The 20,634-nt window shown below is 48.0% G+C and overlaps 1 protein-coding gene across 4 annotated transcripts in view; it reads right to left on the bottom strand.

The window, feature by feature from the left end:
• DCX (doublecortin) overlaps positions 1–20,634 on the bottom strand; it is a 142,012-nt gene that overhangs the window by 74,871 nt on the left and 46,507 nt on the right. For 2 of the 4 annotated variants that reach the window (XM_026100127.2, XM_026100143.2), the window contains exons 4-5: positions 8,502–8,703; positions 6,648–7,038 (exon numbers count right to left, since the gene is read on the bottom strand). In XM_026100127.2, coding sequence (XP_025955912.1) covers positions 6,648–7,011 — 364 coding nt within the window. In that variant the 5' untranslated portion in view covers positions 7,012–7,038; positions 8,502–8,703. Of the gene's footprint in view, positions 1–6,647; positions 7,039–8,501; positions 8,886–8,907; positions 9,098–20,634 lie in introns of those variants that run through there. The other 2 variants (XM_064518125.1, XM_064518124.1) reach the window with 2 other exon arrangements.

Raw genomic sequence — 20,634 nt, 5'->3', positions numbered from 1 at the left:
CACAGAGAGAGAGGAGGTTTCTCCACGACACCTATCCGAGCTAAGCATGTAACGAGGAGTCAAGGTGTACCACCGTGCAGTCGCAGCAAAATATAACTGTGATAAGCACAGCATGGTTGTCAAAGACGTGCACAGCATGACAGAAAGGAAAGGGAGGAAGCGGATGGAAAGACTCAGAAGCACCTGGCTCCCCAGCCCTGAACGTGAAAGTCTGCACGCACATTTGCAGGAACAAGCCGGTAGACGGCAAGCGGCTGTGTACATGTGCAGAAACCCAGCTGGAAGTCATGACTCCGAGGATGACAAACAGCCATTTTGTTGCTTTCAAACAAAATCCCAAATGGCAGCCCCAAAGACACGCTCCCTCAAAGGGCGCCTCACTCGCACATCTTACAAGTTTGGGGTGGGGGCATCTACAAAAATGAGAAGCATCATCCTGACAACATCTAATCCACTGCCGAACCCACTGTCATTAGGGCCAGGGTGCTCGTGGTGCCAAGGACAGCATTTTTCTAGTTCAGCGCCAGGTCAGCGCAAGATGCCCTGTCTACGTTGTGAAGCCAAAGCTCTGCAGCGTAATGCGCGCTTGGCATCATGCCAGCAGGCTCTGGAGGCATCACTATTTCTGTCGTGCCATCAAACCAGCCACACCATCGATTTATTCCATCTATCATGCCCTCAGCAAGAGATGGACTGACTGTAGAGCTTTGAACTCAAGTCACAATCAGCATATTTGCCATTTAAAGCCACGGCTTATTATCATACTGAATTACTCTGGCTGCAAGCACACTACCCATTACTTTGCAACCCATGCAGTAGTAGCACAAGGAGATTACTCAGCTCCTAAGGAAGGGATGATCTGAACAAAGATAAGGTTTGCCTTGAGAGAAATTCTGAGCTCAAGATGAGCGCTAAGCCTTCAACCCCCTTACAGCAGATCCTTTTCACAATACTAAAAACGACAGGCTGTGTTTTTGAAAAAGTTACCCTCTCTCAACATGCACCAGCAAGTTTTCAAGTGCAATGAACTGTGTTTAAAAGTCTTGAAGGAAAAATTGGGAAAGCTGGATTGAGGCCATTTTAAAAGTGTAACTGTTAACAGTTATTCAATAAACAGTCTCTATGGGCTGCAGTCTGTTTTGGTTGTAAACTCTGCTGTTTTAAAGTTGAGCATTTTATATTGTGCCCAGCTTTCACATTTCATGGAATTTATTATAACTTCAGTACAAAGTGTGTTAACACCTTTCAGGAGTTCATCGTACTGTGGTAAACTAGGCCTTTAATTTCTACTGCATGAACCTGCTACTACCTTATACACTAAAAATGATACTCCTGTCTCACGAACAACTCCACCATGGCAAAACAGATGTGTGGGATAGCTTTCTTCCTTTGGCTCTTCCACAGGGAAGTCTCACAAGTGAGAAGAACCTCTTGTTCTGCTTATAAAATGAATGAAATGCATGATTATTAAATTGCCTTCAAAACCACGTAATGCCCAAAGCTACATAAAGAATTTGCCACGCCAAGTTATCTGCAGGGACCAACACAGTCCTAGTATGACAGCCAGGATGAGCAAGCAAAGCAAACAGAACTGCAAGGATAAGCTTTGTTATACAGGATGTAATTAGCCAAGCCGTCAGGATAACAGCCACAGCAAACAATGCCACAAGTCACCGAGATCTCAGGATTAGGCTACATGAACTTCAGCTTTCCAGGCGAACTGGAACATGTGCACACTGGGTGGAGATTTCCATACACTTCCCAAAACCCCCTGGCCCCAGCACACACCAGGCTCTGCAGAGCTTCAGGGTGGAGCCTCTCCTGTGACTACTTTAAACGTTCCTGGACAGGAATTTGGAAAAGACTCCCCGGGGCATGACAGAATATAAAAGCTTGGAAACACTTTCCGGAACATCTCATATAACCCCAAAATGTTTGCAATTAAATCCCACCGAGCAAAACAAAATCCTATTCAGCTTTTTCTAATGTTTAAACCGAGGCAAGAACTGATTTCAGACTGGAGCAGCCCAGTATAGAGCAAGGACGTAAATCCACTAGATGAAAGACCCTCCAGCTCCAAGGCACAGCAGGGCTGGGCTGCGCTCTGCCTAACAGCCCAGGCACACCAGGAGCTGAGAGCAGCTGTGCAGCTTCCCCTAAATGTTGCATCTCTCAAGCACTAGTTTTAACCTCTGGTCTGAACTTCTGCCTTTATTCACCATGTCTAATCCATGCCATATTTACACCTGACAGGCTTATTTCACATTTATTTCTGACTCTGACCATGGGCAAAGGACCCTTTATTCTTATTAAATGAGCCTCTACTTGGAAGCAGGCCCAAAGTCCACGTATAACAAAAAAAACTTAAAGATGCAGGCACCTCAGATCCACTGACCAGACCCTGAGGAAGACCCAGGGAGGGAAGGAAGCACTTGAACAAGAAAACTCAAAGCTCTGATTTCCATCTGTCTCTCCCCTATGGAATTAGGGCAAGCAACTGCTGCAGGAGGTAGGACTGGCTGGCAGGACTGGCCAAGCTTCCTCTCTGCATCTCAGCTCCTCACTGGTAACACCACCTTCTTCCACCTTGACACGTTTAGGCCACAACCTCTCTGGCAGCTCTCCTTCCCCTACTCATTTGTACAGTGCCCAGTAGAATGACCAGTTTTTTTGGTGCCTCTACACACAGCATAACACACACCTCATCTTGGCAGTTTCTTCAGGAGGTGTCAGCCCCACGTTTTGGAGGGAACAAACCACAGCCTCCTCAGCACGGAGGTTAACTCAGGGCTCTGCTGGCTTTGGCAAGTAGGGATCCACGCCCTCTGCCTTTAGTTCCCTCCCAAGTTGCAGCTCACCATCCCTGTCAGTACTTTAACAAACTGCTAGCAGGGCCATGTGGAAAAGTTGCCAAATTTTGAGCCGCACTAAAAATAACCTTTTGTCCCACAAAAAGATCTTGGCAGAATGGAGACAGTGAGTTGGGATCCAAGTTTGGGACACAGGGCCAAGAGTGGCATTTCTTAAGCCATCTCTGCTGCTGAAGCCAATGTATAACACCAGCTTGTGTCTTTATCCAGCCCTCCATTTAATGACAAGAGCAACCAGAGCTCAGGCATCTCATTGCAATCGATCTGTCAGAATGTGGGTGCTGAAAATGAACCAAGAAACAAGCCACCTTGTAGAGATGCTGAGCCACCTTGTAGAGATGCTGGATTTTAGTAGAGCCTTGGATGACAATGTAAGCTGTTCTAATATCAACTGCAGCATGGCTGGAAAAAATGGTACAATGTTTTTTTTTAGCATCTTTCATATTCAAGCTTTCCCACTGCACAAGGGACAGAATTAAGTATTACAACAGTGGCTCAGCAATAATCTGTAAGGGCAACTTCATGTATAGATTTCCTAAAGACTTAGTCCTTGGAACTCATTATAATATGAAAGGGAATAAAGTTTACCAGGTGCTCTTTTCCAGAAGCTTCACTTATTGACTGGAACAACCATTACAGATAACCGCACTTGGGCCCAGGATCCAGTCCAGCCTCTGCATCTCAGCCAAGGGGCCTTTGGAGGCCCCTTCATACGTGGAGGATTCTGTCAGCCATTTACCTGATAGCCAAGGTCAGATGTAACGGTGCAGTAACGGGCTGCTGTACTGCATCAGACTAACACATAAATTAAGGAGGAGCACACTCCTAATCGGTGGCAACATGTACTTGCATATTATTTACAAATACCTTAAAAATGAATAGCTGAAAATAGAGACACAAAATTAAGAAGCAACCGCAGTGATGGAAGATGGCCATTAGAGGCGAAAGGAGAGAGAAAAACTGATCTGACCGGTGGGCTGCAGGAGGAGAGGGTCCTTGAGAGAGAAGGGTAGAGCCAGCTGTCTGGGCACGGGAGGTGAGGGAGGGCTCTGGGGGCAGCAAAGAGCCCCTGCGTGGCAGAGTCCTGGTGGGGGACGTGATCAGAAGAGTAGGAGACACCTCACTTGTTCCATTTGTACAAGTGGGAAGTAAAACAGTCATCCGGACTCTTGAGAATGGTCTCTAATACCATGAGAGGAAAATCCCCCAAGTCTGGGGCTGGAGACCAGCAGCGTTATTTCCAGGTTTGTCTGGGTCTGGAGACCAACAGGGTTATTTCCAAGTTCCATTGAATTAGCAGCACACCAAATCTTTTCGTTCACCCGAAGTGTCTGCTGTCTCGAGGATATGTTATTGTTCAGTGATTCTCTACCCTACATAAATGTATTCAGACTACAGCATGCAAGCATGCTTTTTAATCACGCAGATGTAATCAAGTACATCGAACATGACATGAAATATTAATATCAGTAATTCACCAGCTATTGCAGAGCAAAGTACTGAGATTAGCATCTTTGATGGCCTCTTTTCCTAGGTTCCACTTGTTTATTGGAAACTATAATAATAAATTAACCATAGTATAGAAAACTGTTTTAGTTACCCTCATTATCAAACCTCCAGTGACCACCTCAGTCTAACCAAAAAAACTAATTTATATAGCAAACACTCTCTGTCCCTGTGTGGTTTCACATTATATGTACCTCAGTGCGATTATTCTGAAGTTCTGTTTTTCCATGCATTTATCTATTACACAGTCATACAAACAAGCTAATAGCATAGGTTACCACAAGGCTGAAATTACAGTATAATGACAACCACTGCATTATAAATTAAAAGTAATGTCTCTCCCAGATTGCTTCTCTACAATAGATGAGCAGCCCATTGCTAGAAATACAGGAATAGCGTTATCATTAAGCTGCCAATGACAGTGTACAGAACTACTTTTGTATTTTCGGCCAGCATATTCCTTTGTTTTCACCCTGCTCAGCCTGCATCCCCCTGGCCGGTGCTCTGCCGGGGACACTGCCGCGCACACGATAATCCCGCTTCTTTTTTAGTGCCACTTCTTCAGCGCTCTGTTTCCAGGTACCATTTTGGTAGAACAAAGCCAGATGCCAAATGCCAGCCTCTCCTGCCTGTATCCCAACCACTTAAAAATATCTTTTCAAAAACAAGGTACCTTCTTGCCTGCAGCACAAAAAACAGTGTAAAGCAGGTATAATAATGGAAGGCTTGTTAACTTACTTGACAAAAAGCAGGAAAAGTATAAAATAACAAACTAGATTTTCTCTTGGGAAGTTATTCCTGAAGATGTACAAGAAACCTTGGAAAAGCAGGACCGAGAGCAGCCATCAGAGGAAGGCTGTGGCCATATTGAGAGATCACACTGAAAGATGGCAGAATCTCTGAAATTAAGAACGGCCACACCTCCCTTTGACAGCTCTATCGTCGCTGGGCTGAGAACTGCTCCACTAGGACAGCATCGTCCCTGGAAGACGGCAACTCGTCCCGAGTGAAACGCTCACATGGACAACGGTATTTGTTCTATTGTGTTTCCCCTACTCAAAGTATTTTGGGAAAATGAACGTCTCACTTGACCGATAAGGAACTGTAGGGAAAGAGGCTGTAGCCAAGGTCACACAGTGACCCACGGCTCAACTGCTCAGGTCCATTGTGTTTTATTAAAGGCCCGGTGGTTTCTCAATAGCGTCACCAAATGAGCCAGGTCATCTGCGTGGAAGAACATACCAAGGAGCCGGGAAAAGCAACTCCCCTCTCCGACAAAGCAACCAGAATATTCCAGACCCAAACAAAGGATTGAGCATCCGGATCGCTGCGGGAAGGGAGAAGCGGGGTGGCCGGGGGCCCCTCGCGCTCCTGTGCGCAGGTCTCAGCACCCCCTCCACGCGCAACGCCCCAGCGCACACCCCCGGCACCAGCCCCCTCGGGAGCCCCGACACCCCTCTGCAATCGACCCTCGCGACACCTCCTCCATGCACACCCCCGGCATGGAAACCAATTTGTCCAAGTGCAGCCCCCCCAAATACCCCCCTCCACACACACGCTGTGTTCATGAACTCCCCGTCCAAACACGCTACATGAACGCCCGACACCCCCAACACACACTGCACGAACACCCCCTCCCACACCCCCATGCACACACACTGCAGCAGCCCCCACACCCCCATGCACCCTGCACGAACCCCCAAACCCCCTCCACACACCCCCTCCACACCCACGACACCCCCTCCCACACCCCCACGCACACACACTGCAGCAGCCCCCACACCCCCATGCACCCTGCACGAACCCCCACACCCCCACGCACACCCCCACGCACACACACTGCAGCAGCCCCTGCACAAACCCTGACACACCCCCTCGGCACACTGCACGAACCGCCCCCCACGCAGTGCCCGTGAATCCCCCCAGACCCCCCTTCCCACTTGCAGGTGGAAGCCCCCTCCCTGCAGGCAGCTGGGACCCCGGCCCCGAGGGACAGGGGACGGACGCCCCGGTGAGGGGCACACAGCCATGCCTGCCCGGAGCAGGACACACCCCTCCAGCTCCACACCGGCACCAGAGCCGGGGGGGGGGGGGGGGGGGGGCCGCCCCCGCACCGCTGCCCTCTCAGCCCCGCTGCAGGCAAGGCCAGCCCGGAGGGGCAGAGGCGTCCCCAGCCCGGGAGGACGGGGACCTCGGAGGCGCCCCGAGTGGCGCAGCCCCCTTCCCACCCCGCCTCCTCGCTGCGCCAGGCCGCCCCCGCCCGCTCGTTACCTTCCTCCAGCTCGTCCATGCTGCCGATCTTGCGCGAGCCGTCGATGGTGTAGATGTACCGCACTCCCTGCGGCAGGTTAATGTTGTCGGACAGGGAGCGGGTCAGGTCAGCCAGGAGAGCGTCGAAACTCCGGAAGCGGTCGGAGGACACGGCGTATACAATCCCCTTGAAGTAGCGGTCGCCGTTGCGATAGAAGCGCACCTTCTTGGCTTTCTTCTCGTTGCTCAGCGCCTGCAAGGTGCGGGTCCGGTAGAAGCTGCAGTGGGCGCTGTGCGTGGGGCTGGGCAAGCCGTTCATGCGGGAGCCTCGCATGTTTCTGGACGCCTTGTCTCTTTCGTCAAAGTGTCCAAAATCAAGTTCCATAGTTTGGTGAGCCCGAAAGATCTGAAGCTGAGCGGAAGGAGACGGGGAAGGAAGGAGCGCAAAGGGCGAACGTTAGGGCTGAGCAAAACGACCGTCCGGAGAGAAAAACCACCCTAATGCAAGGGCTGCGGCTGGAGCGGGACACAGATGTGTTTGGGAAGTGCCCCCTCCCCTGACCCAGATTCGTATCGATTCTGGGGGCTGAGGGAAGGAGGGTCCTCACATTTTGAGAGGGATCCAGCTACTGGGGGCAGGGAACGCGTTTCGAGTGGGCAGGCTGCTCCCGCACCCGGGAGTTTTCAAAGTGCAGTAGACTGGGACTTGGGGCCAAAGGAATACATGACGACTACAGCTCAGCCCCAAAAAACTTATCCAAACATCAGCTGGTAATGAATTAAACCTCTAAGCCCCGTGAGGTTTCCTCTGGCAACCGAAAACAAGGAGATCCCAGTGAGTCAGCCCTTCAATCTGGCGAATCGTGGAAGGAACCAAAGCATCTGAATATTTAACATTAGAATAAACTGGCATTTATGAAAGAATGGTCACAGGGGAATACGCCGTTTCTTTGTGACAGCCTGTTCAATAAGGGCTAGCAACGAGAGCCAGCCCACCCTTCCCCCTCTCCGCAGCCCCCTCCTCGCCCATCAATCAATTCCCAGGACCAGCCTACATCTCTAAGAAATGACTGCAAAGAAAAATCTGTCATTGAAAAGAGGCTTCGATAAGCTCTCTTCAGTCTGAGTCTCCCTGGAATTGCATTTCTGCTCCCATTTAATGAGGAGGAGAAAACAGAGGGGCTATTCCCCCCCCCCCCCCCCAGGTTGATGAGTCTGGGGAGCGCCAGCCAGCCCTGGCGGCACCTTTCATTGTTCCCAGCGCCGGGAAAGCCAAGGCTTGGGCTGACACCCAGCCAGTGGGCATTTTTGCCTAGCGTATCATTTTTGCTCAAGATCAACCTTCCTCACTCACCTAACCCTGACACAAAAGGGGGAAGACTCCTTCGGCGCGGGGGGAGCGCCTGGTGCTGCCTCGGTGCAACCAGCAACATGCCACTTGCATCTGCCGGGTCGCGCCGGGCAGAAGCGGGATTTACACCCAGCACTCGGCAGCCAGGTATAAACCTAGGAAAAGCTGTTGCTATCTCTTCCTCACCCCTCACATTTGCCAGAACAGGGCTCCCTCACAATGTCACCGTGACCTGTGTGAGATGGAAATCATTGTCCCCAAGCTGCTGTAAAGCCAAAAAGGACAATGCCCAGAACCCCAAGTGGGGAGTGTCCCCCCATGGTCCTAGCTGCGGCAGAGCGAGCCTGGTGCCATGCACTGAACAATGAAACAGCCAAGCAACTTCAGGAATGAATTGAGGGATGCGGGCGTTTTGTTTTAAAAATGAACTGCAGATGCTGCAAGCTCCTACAAGAAAGATTCCTCCCTTCCTTCTGATATCCGTTACTTTTCTGCACACAAGTCACTAAAAAAGCTCTACTCACCGGTTTGCAGCGCGCAGGGTGGAGATGCTGAGAGAAAGAAAACCAAGCTCCCTCTGCCTTTGTTGTCTGAGCTCCAAGCAAGAAATTCCTGCCAGGGTGGATGAGACTCCTCCTAGGTCCTAGTGCCTTGTTCGATCACTTCATGGTAACTTTGCCTCAGTTGTTTTTACTCTCATCAGTCATCTGCTTGCAGTCTTCCCGTCTGTATTTGAGAAGAAAAGGGTATGTTCAATCCAGCTCTGGGTATGTTAACAGATGGGTAAACAAAAAGTTTAAAGGGGCAAATCTTGGGGTCATGTTCTGAGGGAGCAAGTTTCCCCTTGGCTGTAGCTTCACCAAGAAAGCATCTGGCCCCACTAAAAAAAAAGAGCGTAATTAGTCTGCTGCACCAATATTATAGGATTACCACTACAGTGAGGTCACAGCTACAGCCCTGCAACATGCTGCAGTGCTGGCACACGACTCCAGTGTGTTGGGAAAGCAAGTGAGAGAGCAAGAGTTCACAAGTGGCACTGGACCCAGTACTGCTCCTGTACTGGCTTTACACAGCATTCATGGTTTATGCTGGCAAGCGGAAAAGGAGAATTAACTTGGTGGTTCTGCATGCCGGTGCCCCTGAATAATTTTTCTCCGTTAACATTGGACATAGGCCAAAACCGGAACTCTGAATCCCAGTTCATTCAAATCTCCAAGGGATTCAGGCTAGAGTCATTTGATATAAACTTAACCGAACAGATTCAGCCTGGCTCACGTCCCAAACTAAGAGAAGTCTATTTTCTGATCCCACTGCAGAAGGACTCAGCTGTTAGGAAATTGCACTAGGCTCTTTCCCTGAGACACTGAAAAACTCCATCTGCTTTGTGGATGGATACTTCCATTCTGCAGGTGGGAGAGCAGCGACCCAGTCCTAACCCTGCTGGTGCTGGTCCATCTTTATTCTAGGTAACAACAGATCGTGGAAATGGGAGGATCTTCTCATCTGCAGCAAGGAATCTTTCCTAACAATGCTGTGTCTGTTTTGAATGAGAACCGTCACATTTTGTCATTTTGGCACATTATGGCATATCACATCTACACAGAAATATTTAGTATTTACTCCAGCTTTGTCTGCCTTGTACATGATAGTCCAGGCAATACTGACACAAACCCACCGAAAGCTCATCATCTTTGTTTCCTGGCAACTTTCACACATTACATTTGTAAAAGTGTTCTTATTCCTTGAAGACCATCCTCTCTCATTTATAGAAGGCTCCCCTGCATCCTCTGCTAAAGCTGTCAGCTGCTCCAATACATGCTTGGTGGGATCACTAGCCAGGAGACTGCAGTTCACCTCTCCCTCTTCAGAAATTAGCACTCAAGGGGGCCACAGGAAAGAGCAGGATCTGTGCTGTCCAGGGCATGTTTCAGTAGGCCTCTGCATGCAGATGCAAGAGGCAGATGGGACTTTAAGCCTTCTCCATCCTATTCCCAGATTAGATAATACCTGGCCATTTGTGACCATGTGCCTAATCTGTCTAGGATTAACAAAATTTCTCTTTATATCACAGTACTGTTGTAAATACAAATTCATTCATGTTCAAAAATGCAAAGATATATTATTATGCAAGTACTAAGTGCGTTAACAACAAGAATACAGAAAAGCAAACCAAACCTAGTCTTCAGCAGTGCACAGAGCTTTGATACAGAAGAGGCAGACTATAGGGAATCACATCCAAGGCATTGGATACTACTGCGGGGGGAGCCTGGAAGGATGATGCCAATCCCTGTAGACAGTGGAATCGCACAACAGTTACTCATCTCCCCAGTTTGGCTCATACGGAGTATTCTGAGGACAGCAGAGGGTCTCACATCACATTAATATATGGCTCTTGACTTCTTTCCACATTGGAGAACTTACCCACTGGTGAGAAGATGAAGCACATCTGTATGGACATGTTTGCTCAGGACACTACCAGAAGCCTTTTGTAGCATGTCCACTTGCTTTTAGAAACATTCAGAAACAAGCAGAACTACTCCAGCAAAAAACCTTGCATTTGTTCCTGACTGAAGGATACGGCTTCTCTGGCAATGACTGCAATGTTCATCTTGGACCCAACCTCAAATTATTCCTAAGAGATGCCTAAATCACCTCCAGTCCAGTTGTCCTCCTTTAAATCTGCCAGGAGGCAAGAAAGATCTCAGTAGCCAGAGCATCACAGAAGGCAATGAACCCTGGAGGTCTGACATGATCTCAGCGGGATCGCACCACACTTATTACTCTACAAATGATAACAGAATCTCATCCTACCGACACTGTCTGGGCTGTTCAATATGGCATAGAAATAAACAGCAGTTTCCTGAGGAGTGCTAGGGCCTACTCCTCCAGATTTCACATCTGTTGGTCAGGCACAAGAGCTTCTTCTCTGGCCCCAAGGAGTTAATGCTGGTCAAAACCTATTTACATCAGAAAAGGCTTACCATCAAAACAATAACCTAAACCATTTTAGGCAGCGTGAGTGATTGAGAATTGGAAAAACAATCTTTCTTCCCATCAGAAAATTCATCTAGCTAAAAAGAAAAGATAAATTTAGCTCTTCAGATTAAATTATCTGCTTTAAATCAGGTGAATCATCTGTACTCCAGGAAACAAACCATTAGTCTTTTGTCTGTGAAACTAAATCTGGATAAACACACTTTTGTTGACATTGCTGAGCAACCATGATACTTTGGAAAGGGATAGGTTGTGCAAGTGAAAGGGATTTTGTGACTATTTCTGTGCTAAGTCCTGCACATACACCTAGAAACCCCAGTTTCCATCACTGTTAGGAGCTGCAGTCTTAAGTACTCTATGTCAATACCCAGCTGCCCTGCTACTTGGCATCCTCACTTCTATAAAATAATTGTATAACAATTGTAACACATTTTGCAATTAGGATCTAAGTTAGGGGTGATAATCAGCAGAGGTCTGACTGCACTATAGATGAAAATTCTGGAAAAATTTAAATCAAGTGTTCATTACTCTTAAGGGAAGTTTTGGGTCATCATTTTCAAGTCAGTCTATTTAGATACATATGTTTAATTACATTTTTTATTTTAACCTCTGTTCTGACAGACTGCTTTGAAAGTGTCACCCTGATCACTGCTTTCAAAGCTTTGTTTGATGAGAACTTCTATGCTAAAACCCTCCAGAGTCACAAATGACTTTTAGGGCTCTGCCAAATGTTTCAAGTAAGACATCCAAAAACTAAAGACAAGGCCAGTCCACACTTGGCTTCAACCCTGCAGAGCAACAGGTTTTAAACCTGAATCTTCAGAAGGGCTGACAGTTCATTGAAGAATTATCCTATATAAGACTATAGAGTTAAGTCTCTCCTACATGATACTATGAGCTAATAAGCAACGGGGACTTGGCAGACTTTCACCACATAACATTTGTTTCCTTCAGAGATTTATTTTTACAGGGACCACACACATCTGAAAGTCTTTTAAATACCTATGCTGATGAGCCACAGTCAGCTTGACTGCTGGGGAGAGATGGGAGGAGGAATATCTCCAGAGTGAAGCCTCACCACTCATCCAGGCTGGCTAACCATCTGCCGAGGCTGTTCAGACCCCAGAGTCATGGGACTGAACCCTTTTTACAGCATGATTCACTGGGAACCCCAGGGAGCAGAAAGGGCAAAGTTTTCGTTTTCGGTTTGGGAAAGGAGAGGGTGGAAGCTGAAGCACTGAGGACAGACAAATCCAGTCCGGCGCAGGTAGGGCAGGTCAAGCTCCAAGGCCACCTCCAGCAGCCAGCCGACACGGGGCTCCTCACTCCCCCCCCACCCCAGCGGCAGCCTGCTGCTGAGCGACTGCTGGGTGGGACAGTCACTCCTCCGGAGCCACCCAACAGCAGCAGGGCCCCTGCTGGGGTGCAGAGGCCGTGCTGGGTCAGCGCTTCTGCGATAAGCCCTGCAGCCCTGGCAGATCCCCCTGGTCCTCAGCAGATGACTTGGGCTTCCATCGATAAATGTCTGATGAAATTTGGGAGAAAGAGGCCTTTACGTCCTCTGCAGGGTCAACCGGAAGGATGCTGCAAGAGAAAAGGCCATTTTCTGTGCTGATAAACCCTTTATAAGTATCTGGAAATGATGCAGCTCATAATGAGTTATCGGTGACTCACTGATGATATCCCCATTGCATCCAGAAATGAAACTTAAAACACACAGTCATCCAAAAGAAAAATACCTTTTGTACTACATTTCACTCTGGCTCATTCCCTCCCTACTACAAGCAACAAATTACCACAATTAATAAATCATTCCCAACTGAAAATGAAGTCCCTGAGAGCAAAAAATGAAGCAACACCCCCAGCCCACTGCACGCCCCACAGCATTTGTCTAAATCATAACAGACCCAGTGGGTTCCACAAGCTGAATTTTGGTGGCAGTTCAGTGGCAGCATTTTCCCTAAACAGCAATTTGCAAAGCTTGCAGAAAGCTATGGAAATCTGCCACATGTCTTGCCTCTGCCCTGGGGGACTCACAGAACCTCAGAGGTTGTCAGGACATTTTTTGCTGACCCATGCTATGTGTGATATATAGCCTGCAAGTCCCGGCCAAGGTCATGACGAATGGAACCACAAGAAATCCAGATGTCTCCTTTCGCTGAGGCTGTCCATTGGCTGCATCACAGTAGTCAGGAGACTCATGACAAACTTTAAACAATTTCTTGATAAATCCAGATTATACAGTAATTCTAACTGAATACATGATTACCAGCCTCTCACAGAATGCCTGCTGAAAGTAACATGGGTTTGAGGGACTTCTCTGATCAAATAAAAATGGAAAGGAAAATCCCTTCAAAGCCATCACAGGATCATGTCACATTCAAGTTGGAAATGCAAGTGTTTCCTGTTAAACATAGATCCTTTCTGTCACTCAGAAGACAATGACAGATGTCAGGTGACACTGGAGAGGAGACCCAAATGGCCTGTCTTATGACCTCCGAAATCTCAATAGACTACTTCAAAATTTGCTTTCACAAGAGATTTCCACTCAGTGTACATCTCTACATCATGAGCTCTAACAGCATATTCAGCATTGCATACGACAGACTAGAGGCCACAAGAGGGCAAATTATACCAACCTGGAGTTGGAGCCTATTACAGGCTCATTTTTTAATTCTGGGTTTAAAAGAAAACTACAGTCATCCTGTTGGACAGGCAAGGACTACAGGCCTGCAAAGGTTTCATAAATTCCTTACGATCAGAGTCAGAAGTCAGGCAGGAACTGGTGTTCAAGTGCTCTTGCTTTTGAATCCCAAAACATACCAGTGCCTAAAGAAGTCCCTGTACCAGACAGGTCCGGCTTTCAGCAGTCCTAAGCTTTTGCCTATACCCCACAACCCAACACCCTGCCTATAGGTACTCTGGATTCAGGCCCACATCATCTTTGGAGCAGGATCTGTATGCACACATACCCTCACTGGCAGAGGGCTCACGTGCTGGCACAGGCAGTGTTTGTGCCAGCACATCTGGCCCCTGGCTGCAGACCACGGGTGCCGGAAGCTCCCAGGGAAGCTGTACAGCTCTGAGGAAACCTGTCTCTTGGCAGGAGATGAGTAATCAGTATTTAGAGTGTGGATTCTGGCTGAGCTCAGCTGTTGTGCAGAGGCGCTGAGCTGTCAGCTACATAGTAGAAATAATTGTCATTCAGCTTGCTCACCTCCTTTTACCAGCAGTAGCAGCTGAGAGATGGAGGCAGCTCACAAAGGTTTTTACACTCTCCAGGAAAGGGAAGAACAGAGCAGGGGGAAAGCGCTTTTGTGGTGTTTCATTGTTTTCAGGGAATTGTTCCAATCTGTTTTATCCTAAAAATTCAGAGAATAGTAATAAGTGATTTTTTTTCATGACTGCAGATACTGTTTAGCTATTTTCCTATTGTTCTTCAGGCACACACATCACTTATCTGTAAGGAAGGTATTGAGAACCTTTGTTTTGCATCTGTATTGAAATTCAAAGGTAAACTTAGCAATGAACAAAAAGAATCTCATTTAGTTAGATTAAAAGGAAAGACTTATCTGCTCAAAATCTCATGCAAATTAGAATTCACAAGCACATGGACAGGCCATTGTTTAAACATCAGTGAAGTGAGATTCCTCGTCTGCATAGCTGCAGTCTCTCACTGTAGAAACACATGAGCTCATTGCAGTCAGAGCAGAAAAACAGTAAAATACGCTATAACACACAAGATCAGGACTGACATCTTCAGGCACATTTCTCCAGCAACCAGAGCCAACACTAAGCTAAGCTGAACCAAACTTGATTCTACTCTCCCAGAATTACTAGCAGCCTTTGAAAGGATTGGGTTCCCGCAGACAGGAGCCTGCAACATCCCATTTGCTTCTGGTACAAGCCACCCTGAAGCATTGTGAGCATGGGAAGGACGCCAGCTCCAAACACGTGGTGACACGTAAAGCTCTGTCCCTAGCAGCTACTGACAGTGTCCAGGGATTTCAGGTACCTCTTGAGAGCCTACATAGGATTATATTTCTAAGCGTGTATGTTTTATCTTTGCAACAAAGACTTAAGAGTGAACAACTTAAGACCAAGCCTTCTAAAGAGCCCTGTATTTAAACCACTGAAACACCCATGAGCTTCTGAAGCTCTTCTGCTCTCTCCATGCGTACAAGAGCTGTGCTGACAAGTGAGAGATGGCTTCAGGCAGAAGCTCTCTTCCTTGCCTACAATGTGACATCAAGAGTGAAGCATGGGGCAACAGGACTCTCCTGCTCCATTAATGAACGCGCTCAGACTCAATGGAGAAAAGCATCTTCTCCAGCAGGGCGACATTGGCTGCTGGGCTTTTCAGGAAAAAAAAGTATCTGTGTTTTAGGACACCTGCAGCTTGCTGGAAACCAGGTCATTTCTTAAAAATCTCAGCAGAGTACTAGATGGTGATGTTTTCTGAGCTGTTGGGCTAGAAACAGGCACCAGAAATGCCACAGTGCTGATTCTGATGTTATTTTGTCTTTAGGTTATGCAAGTCCTGTTTGTTACGAAGCGGTCCCGATGCAAGATAAAAGTTATTACAAGCTGCTCATGGGTTACTCGTTCTTCCTCATTACAACAAGCCCCCGACCTGAAAAAGCTTGTGACCTGAGGCTTAATTGAACAGGAGAGTGGGAACTGTACCAGAACACCAGGATTACTATCCTAAGGTTTGGATCAAGAATCAGATTAAAAGGGACTCCTGATCTCTCGTCTGAAGGTGCTGCTTTCTGCACTTCTGATTCAATGAGCTCTCATAAGGGCTAGTCAGAACCAGCTGAGGCAAGACTCAAATTAAGCAAAGATGGTAGGAGTTCAGGCACCAGCTAAAGCAGGCTTGTTTTAGACTACTCAGCTCTAAGCAGTTATTGGTCACCACAGACAGAGTTAGAGCCAAAATGCAGCTATGTGCAAGCCACAAAGAAATATCCGTATATTTCCTGCAGCCTCAAACTCATCACAGCCAAAAACACACAAGCCCTAGAGCCACTTACTGCTGAGTGTTTAAGTGTGCCCATGCAAGTGGGACTAATTCTCCCTTCATCGTTAATTTGATAATGGTCTTTATATGAGATGTGTAAGGGGCAAGCTTTTAGCGGCACAAGTCAGAGACTCAGCTGATGAAATGCTATGGTGGTGCAAAAAAACCAGGTTCAATCCTAACTTGTTGTAAGGAGCAGGTATCAGAACAGACTTTAACAAGGGCCCAGTGGGCCATAACCAGTCATCTCCTCCATTAGCATCTGCTAAACGGCAAAGGAGAGGGCACTCCTGCAGCAAGAGGTGTCAGCCCCCAGTGCTGCCTGTACACTGCTAGGTCCCAGCAGAATGTCACCATCCCACCTTTAAGCTGTGGGGTAATGGTAAAGCTGCTGCCTTCATCCATCTCTGGCTTTTTGCCATCCATTGGAGAAGGGCAGATCAGAAATATTTGACTGCAGCCACACTGCAGAAACAGGCCACAGCCATAAATGCTAATTAAAACTTGACTGGACAGTGCTCTGCACTGACATTCATCTCAGGGTCAGGAAAGGGTTTGATCTTCATGAGCTTTAACAAGTAGCAGCAGAGCCAGGCAACGCAGGGGCCATGCATACCCCTTGTTTTGTTCTCTGCACCCATGAAGCACTGTGCTGCTCTGCTGAGCTGCTTTATTCTGTTTCCAATTAGAGATTTAAACTGCTTGCTGGCTTAGGTGATTTTCACTTACTAAGCAATCAAAAAATATATTTTCAGTTTGATCCCTACAGTTCTTAACCCCACAGATGTATGCAGCACTTCTCAAATACTTCTTATTCAAGACTAATTTAAGGCCCATACCACAATATGAGCAGACCTTGCATGTCCCCTGGGCACGGCCACGACTTGTTTCATTGTGGTCACCCTGCAAAGACTGGCGATCCAGGCCTCACCACTGCAGACTGGCCCCAGCCTCCAGTTTGCGGGCTAAGGCTGTAGACATAACCCCGAGAGCCGGTTATGAAAGGCAGCGCTTGTCTCGCTTTTAGCCCACACATGCCCACTCGTCTCCAGGCTGGTTGAGCTAGAGCCATCCCTTATCCCCTACTTGCTGGCACCCTTCCCACAGTTTGCTTTGGGATATCCATTCTAGGCATCTTTCCTTGTCTCTTCCATAGAGGTGTGAAAAGGCAAACTGCAAAGGGACAGAGGTGCCGAGATCCAAGATGTAGCTGTACTTTTTGCTGTGCCAGTCACAGCAGAGAAGAGTGAAATTTGTCACATACACACCACCGCAGATGTAGTAACAGCGCTGTACGCTGGCTCCCTGCAAAGCGGACAGATGTGACTGGAAACACACTGTGAGCCGCAGATGAGATGGGAGGAGTGAGTTCAGTGCACAGAAGGGACACGTGCAGGCTGCCTCGCAGAGCAGGGCCCCGCGGGACCCCCGCGCTCAGGCGCTGGCCAGACCCAGACCGCAAGCGCCTCCCGACAGCCTGCCAGGGTTGTGCGCCTGCCTTCGGGCATCGGTGCCCGGGACAGCAACGGTGCCACCCGGTGGTAAAAGCGAGCATCAGGAGAGCAGAAGTGATCCTCGCTGGAGCGCAAGCCGCGTGGAGCAGGAGCTCCTCAGGAGCACCCTGGTTTGATCCCTGGGAAGGCAAGGGGGAATGACGGCAGATCAGGTCAGGCTAGCTGGCCCCGTGCACCCGTAGCACTGCTGCTGTGGCCAAGAGCCACGAAACTCCAGGTGCAGAAGCTTGTCCATTTTTTGGACAAACTGCTACAGCAAGGAAGACGTGAATCCCCTCTCCTTCCATGCTCTGCTGTTCCCACCCTCCTAGCCCCTTCGCAGGGCAGCAAGAAGCAAGGCTGCAAGAAAGAGCTTGACATTGCCATGGTGACGCGCACAGATACTGCAGCAGCCCTGAAATACGCCCGCGTCCCCGCACTTGGGGAGCGGTAGCACAAGCGTGCAGAAGTCCAACCCTTACCCAGGTACCAAGCACATATCAGCTCCACAGCATAGTACGCAGTGTCTGTACAGCGGCACATTACTCCTGGCAGGAAGTAAAGTGATCATTTGTGATCAGAAATGCAGGCAAAGCTGAACAATACATTTAGTATTTAATGATAATGCATTTACTTTGAAGGAACTCATGCTGATACTTGGTGGAGTCCAGCTCCACTGAAGCCAGCAGGACTTCCCACCAGAAAGGCTGAATTCAAAGCCAAGAAAGGCTACTTGCTTGGCATCAGCATTATAGAATCTCATTCAACCTGAGCCCCTCTCCCAATTTTAAGGGTAAATGCTCTGCATCAAAGGTCTTCAGTCACAAACAAAAGTTCAAGATTTTAGCTTTTTCTCTGAGCAAGGGCTTGCCAGCTTATAATATACCTTGAGTCCTGTGTTTCAGCTTCCTCTTAGCAATACAGCTCCTAAAATCTGGTTATTGTCCCTACAAGTTTCAGCATAGACTAAGCAGACTTGCAAGAGCCTAGCAATACGGAAGGCAAACTCCATTTCAGCAGGCTCATCTGAGCCAGCTGAAACACACACCAGCTTTACACCCACCTTTTTCCACTTGCACATTGCAATTAAGCAATTTACCACCCCTGAGCTGAAGAGGAACAAACATAGCCTGGTTTTTGCCTTACAGGCTCATCAAAAGCAGCATGGCCCTCGCTCAAACTGTACTAGTTTCTGAGTTGAGCCATTTCTGAGTTGAGCCATTTCTAAGGGAAACAAGCCCCAGAGAGGGAATTTCAGCTTAGTCAATATTGCATTGAGACATTAGCTGCAATGTGACTATTTGATTCATATCAGGCTAAATGAAGACTTTGCAGAAGCTAATTATTGTTTGTTTCATGCGGCCCATGGGGTGATGGCTGTAAGGAATCATTTCAAATTAGAACCGACACTAGGAACAGGCTCCTCACACGAGAGCATTCGGGACAGCACGGCTTTCTTCCCTTCCATGCAAGGCCTGCTAAGCCAGCATGGACAATCGATCGAAGGACTTAAACACTAGAAGAAAGTCACTTATCAGGCACTTACATTTCAGGCTTGCTTGACCCCCTTTGCAGGTGCCCTTCTCTTTGCTGCCCTCCCTTAGGAAGCAGTTAAATGCAGTGCCAGCAGATGGCAACCCAGTAAGAAGTTTCCCTTTGCAATGGCTGTTTGAGCCACGCAGGCCTGGAGTGTGGGCAGCAAAAGGCATCTGCTTTCCTGCTTTGGCAGGCAAAGCAGCAAGAGGATCAGAAAAAGATTTTTTGCTCATTGCAATTGGATCTTCGAAGGGGATTTGAGACTAAAGAGAATATCCGAGTGTTTTAGACACTAGCCCAGTCACTCTGCAGTATTCCCTAAGCAACCCATTTTGATACTCTTGAACTTATTCCATAAAATTCTTATTAGCTTCTCAATGTTAACACACGGGAAGTTCACACTGCAGGCACACAGTCACTGACTGCCATGATTTCAGCGTCCAGCTCTGTGATATCCAGGGCATTATCTCCCTGTATACTCCACATCCCTGCTGAAGACCAGATGCAAGCAGTCTCCTTTGAGCAGCACTCTCTGAAGTGCAGGTTTGAACGCATGCACGCTGGCATTTCAGGCAGTATAAAGCCACCTGTACACAGCCTGTTTTTTCCAAGTGCCTCTGCCTAGGGTTTCCTTTTGGCCAGCTTTAGGAGAATCCCTCCTCTGTGCTATGAACTGCTCTTCAGGCATACCTGACTCCCCCCTACCCCCATCAAATAGTGCCAAGGGACTGGTTAAGTTTTCTGCACATAAAATATTTTGAACAGTGCTTTAAACATCTGGAGTCTTCACAGACTTCTAAAGACCATTAGGTAGCAGGCCTGATGCTCCCTGCAGCATTAATACACTGAGAGCCTCTTTAGTAGGACCAATGCTTCACTTCAGCCCACAGATACAGAGCCAGGGCACCCAGGGACACATCTGAAACCCCAAGCAAGCACTGGAGCTAGAGTACAAATTTAGACAAGCCACAACCTCTGCACGCTTTTCATCCATGTTGCTGGCAGCAGCTCAGCTCTGCACTGAGAAAAAGCCCAGCTCGAGATGCCAGCTAGCCAAATATGCCGTTTCACACATGCCTTATCAGTCTGGCCTACACAAACAGAAGGAGCACATACAGAATACCTGTTCCCTTCAAACTGCAGTCCAGTCTATCCTTGAGCCTGTGCTTTTGTGTTTACAATGGGGAGAGCTTAAACCTGAAACTGGGAGGACTGCTCAGTATTCCCAGGGCTTGACTATGCCCTAAGACCCTAAGCCAAGGCAAGCGCTTCAGGAACTTTAGGTTCCTTGTGAAGGGGTGAAGAATTGAAGGACAACCCTACAGGAACACCACAATGGGGAAGGACTACTGAAAAAGGGTGACCATTTTGGAGCCATTATGAGTGAGCAGTCTAGTTAAGGAAGAGACTGCAGCAACATCCAGCTAATTAGTAGGGGAGGGGACAGGAGGTCCCATTCACTGAACTACTGATGGAGCTGGTGCTTTTAATTAGGATCTGTAGTGGCTGTGTTGGAGGGCTGCTTTCCACCTCCTCATCCAGGGAGGAGATTAGCAGTGGTTTTATGCTAATATACATTGGCTGAAAAGCTAGCAATTTTAAGGGATACAA

The sequence above is a fragment of the Dromaius novaehollandiae genome, chromosome 11, assembly GCF_036370855.1.
Source record: "Dromaius novaehollandiae isolate bDroNov1 chromosome 11, bDroNov1.hap1, whole genome shotgun sequence".
In the NCBI taxonomy this organism is placed as follows: Eukaryota; Metazoa; Chordata; class Aves; order Casuariiformes; family Dromaiidae; genus Dromaius; species Dromaius novaehollandiae.
Note: the sequence above shows the minus strand (reverse complement) of the source record. Positions and strands in the feature narration are given on the sequence as shown.